The sequence below is a fragment of the Pollachius pollachius genome, assembly GCF_949987615.1.
Source record: "Pollachius pollachius genome assembly, contig: scaffold_67, whole genome shotgun sequence".
In the NCBI taxonomy this organism is placed as follows: domain Eukaryota; kingdom Metazoa; phylum Chordata; class Actinopteri; order Gadiformes; family Gadidae; genus Pollachius; species Pollachius pollachius.
Window position 1 is genome coordinate 140,001 of NW_027641139.1, and position 3,899 is coordinate 143,899.

Consider the following 3,899-nt stretch of genomic DNA (forward strand, 5'->3'; position numbering starts at 1 on the left):
CTGTCTGTCAGCACACAGACAGTTCTATATACGTACAGTATGTACTGTATATAGAACTGTCTGTGTGTCTAACTCTCTCTCTCTGTCGGCCTCTGACTGCCTGTCTGTCAGCACACAGACAGTTCTATATACGTACAGTATGTACTGTATATAGAACTGTCTGTGTGTCTAACTCTCTCTCTCTGTCGGCCTCTGACTGCCTGTCTGTCAGCACACAGACAGTTCTATATACGTACAGTATGTACGTATATAGAACTGTATATGTAGGTGGTTGGTAGAGAGATAGGCAGAGGTGCATGTTTATGAGTATCTGTATGTATATGAAGGTGTGACATTGTTCCCCCCCCTTTGTGTCTGTAAACCCGCCTCTGAATCAACCCCCCATGGCCACGGATAGCCTCTCCACCACCACTGCAGAGAAACCTTTAACCACCCCTCCCTCAGTAATGTAGCCTTTAGCTCTCAGCGTAGCGGCAGCTTTGTGGCAGCAACAGCATTAGGTTGCGCCGAAAACGTTGTGGATTCAAACTCCAATGTCCACAGTCTACCTGTAGTAAACTTTGAGCAAGTTGCCCCCCCCCCCCCTTATCTGGTCTTTACTAGCGTGTATCTGAATCTGATCAATAGTCAACGCAAGACGCTCTGGATAAAACCCTCTGCTAAAAAGGATTAATCCCAGCAGGGCTTACGTGCCTGTTTCACGTATTTAGGCAACATTTGAGCTGGAAGATTAAAGCATAAAGCCCCCCCGGCGTAGGGTAAAGTGCTTTCCAGGGCCGTGCCCGCACCACCAGGATGAAAGAAAGCGCTCCGTTCAGTCGACAGAGATGCCTTCTCAGAGATTACTAATGTAAAAAATGTATGAGGCTCTTGAATATTAATGACATCATATGGGTTATTCATTCGGAGGAAAGAAAGCCAGGACCAGGTCTCTGTCAAGGGTTAGCTCTGGCTGATGGACCCATGGACCAATCAGATGCCAGTCTGATTGGTCCATCTAACCCTAACCCAGGACCAGGTCTCTGTCAAGGGTTAGCTCTGGCTGATGGACCGATTGACCAATCAGACGCCAGTCTGCCCTCTGATCCTCCTTGCGTTGTTTGTTCTATCCTGAAGGCGCTCACCACTGCAGACCCTTTTGTAATCGTTTCGGAATAATAGATGTGAACTCAATCATGTTTTTTCATTTCTGTTTTCTTAATTTATTTTATTTCATCTCCTTCTTTGGGGTTGGGTCAAGAGACGGGATGGGGCCGGTTTAGAACACTGCTGGGACTCATGTCTCGTATATATGTATATCTTATGTCTCGTGTATATATATATCTTATGTCTCGTGTATATATATGTATATCTTATGTCTCGTATATATGTATATCTTATGTCTCGTGTATATATATGTATATCTTATGTCTCGTATATATATATATCTTATGTCTCGTGTATATAGATGTATATCTCATGTCTCGGGTATATATATATTGTAGTAACCCGGTCCCATCCTGCCCCGCCTTTCCCCAATCAGTACACGTCTCTGTTGTGAAAACAGCCGGCAATGGCGCATTTATTCAATAAATAAATTATAGAAATTATACAAAAGGGGAATCTCCCATCCCGGCAGAACTATAATTCAAAGTCCGGGCCCCGTGAGCCTCGGGGGACGTTCCGGTCCTCTCTCTCTCACACGTTGGTGGTAGGCGGCGCTCCGTCCGTGTGGCCCGTCGGCGTCCTCGGGACGGGTCTCTGGTGGTCCGTCCGGGGAGCGAATCTCGGTCCGGTCCGCAGTCCTATACTGGACCCACACGTTCCCTCGTTAGAGAGTCTCCGCTTCCCTTTTCATAGCGCTCACCTGCGTCTGATCGCCCTCCTCCATCGCAGGTGTTTCCCCTCTGCGTTTGGCGGGGGAGCAGGGTGGTAGACCCCTGCTCCACATGGCCCTGGGCTTCCAGGGCCGCTGTGTCGGGGCCGGGTTGCCACAATATTTGTTTATCTTATGCCTCGTGTATATATAAATATCTGTATATCTTTCTGCACGTGAACGTCCTGAGTCCACCTGTCCCGTGCCTGGGCTAGCGGCCCTGGGCTAGTTAGCCCCCTGGGCTAGTTAGCCTCCTGCTAGCAGTAGATTACCGAAACACCAAAGACAAGACGCCGTTGAATTCACCTCACACACGACAGAAAGACTGCTCCCCGATCTCTCCCTACTCCTGCCGTCTGCCATTGAGGATTGTTTTTCCCTGGGGGGTCCAAAGTGCATTCGTCAAGCCGTAATTACAGCAGGAAGCCGTCACACTGCTGTCCAATCCATGGCCATGCATGCTATTGATAGACCTCGGTGATGAAGACCTCGTCCGAGGAGTCCTAATTACGCCGTGTCTTCCCTCCAAATGGGACCGGGTGACGTCATCCCTGTGGCTCACAACACACGCGGGACGTTGCGTGTGCACGTGATGTCCTGCCTGTGTGTGTGTGTTTGTGTGTGTGCTCGGTGTGGTTATTATCAGGTCAGCAGATGTCTATCTAAGGTCCTCCGCTGCCCCCCCCCCCCCCCCCCCCCCCCCCCCCCCCCCCCCCCCCACAGCCTAAAGAGGTCCTTCCCGGTCCCGTCCTCCTGGTCCTTGTGGGGTCCTCCTGGTCTTGTGGGGTCCTCCTGGTCCTTGTGGGGTCCTCCTGGTCTTGTGGGGTCCTCCTGGTCTTGTGGGGTCCTCCTGGTCCTTGTGGGGTCCTCCTGGTCCTTGTGGGGTCCTCCTGGTCCTTGTGGGGTCCTCCTGGTCTTTTGGGGTCCTCCTGGTCCTTGTGCGGTCCTCCTGGTCTTGTGGGGTCCTCCTGGTCCTTGTGGGGTCCTCCTGGTCTTGTGGGGTCCTCCTGGTCCTTGTGGGGTCCTCCTGGTCTTGTGGGGTCCTCCTGGTCTTGTGGGGTCCTCCTGGTCCTTGTGGGGTCCTCCTGGTCCTTGTGCGGTCCTCCTGGTCTTGTGGGGTCCTCCTGGTCTTGTGGGGTCCTCCTGGTCCTTGTGCGGTCCTCCTGGTCTTGTGGGGTCCTCCTGGTCCTTGTGGGGTCCTCCTGGTCTTGTGGGGTCCTCCTGGTCCTTGTGGGGTCCTCCTGGTCTTGTGGGGTCCTCCTGGTCTTGTGGGGTCCTCCTGGTCCTTGTGGGGTCCTCCTGGTCCTTGTGGGGTCCTCCTGGTCCTTGTGGGGTCCTCCTGGTCTCGTGGGGTCCTCCTGGTCTCGTGGGGTCCTCCTGGTCTCGTGGGGTCCGCTGTCTGATCTTGCTGTCGTTGACCAACAGGCTCCAAAGGACCTGCCGCTGCTGCCCGGCGGCCCGGCGCTCGGCGCCCCGACCGGGGGGGTGATGAGCGGGGAGGTGTCCGGATCTGTGGAGCTCCAGCTGCTGCAGAGACAGCTGCAGCAGCAGGAGCAACAAGCGCAGGCGGCCGCCGCCCAGGTGGAACACATGCACTCACATACACACACATGCACTCACATACACACACATACACACACATGCACTCACATACACACACATGCACTCACATACACACACATGCACTCACATACACACACATACACACACATACACACACATGCACTCACATACACACACATGCACTCACATACACACACATACACACACATGCACTCACATACACACACATGCGACGCATGCAGTGCACTGACATTAGAGCGCGGAACAGGCCGCATCTTCTCTCTGAGCCCGACCCACGTCCGACAGAGAAGTAACCGAGCCCGACCCAAACCCGACACAGTTATTGTCTATTTTTTCTCATACTAATGACAAGTTTACGTTTGTGTGTTTGAAAGTACGGCTTTATTAGACAACTGTAAGGCGTTTGGAAATGTCAACAGATGAGCACAACAAGCGGGCGTTGACAGGCAGCGCTCTTATG

General features: G+C 52.9%; 1 protein-coding gene across 1 annotated transcript in view; it reads left to right on the forward strand.

Annotated features, from left to right (window-relative positions):
* Positions 1-3,436, forward strand: part of LOC307091739 (carboxyl-terminal PDZ ligand of neuronal nitric oxide synthase protein-like) — a gene marked incomplete at both ends in the record, with an annotated part of 13,406 nt that extends 9,970 nt beyond the window's left edge. The window contains one exon of the mRNA XM_079759388.1: positions 3,281-3,436. Within this exon, the coding sequence (XP_079615514.1) occupies positions 3,281-3,436 (156 nt within the window). The remainder of the gene's footprint in view (positions 1-3,280) is intronic.
* Positions 3,437-3,899: the final 463 nt, after the last annotated feature.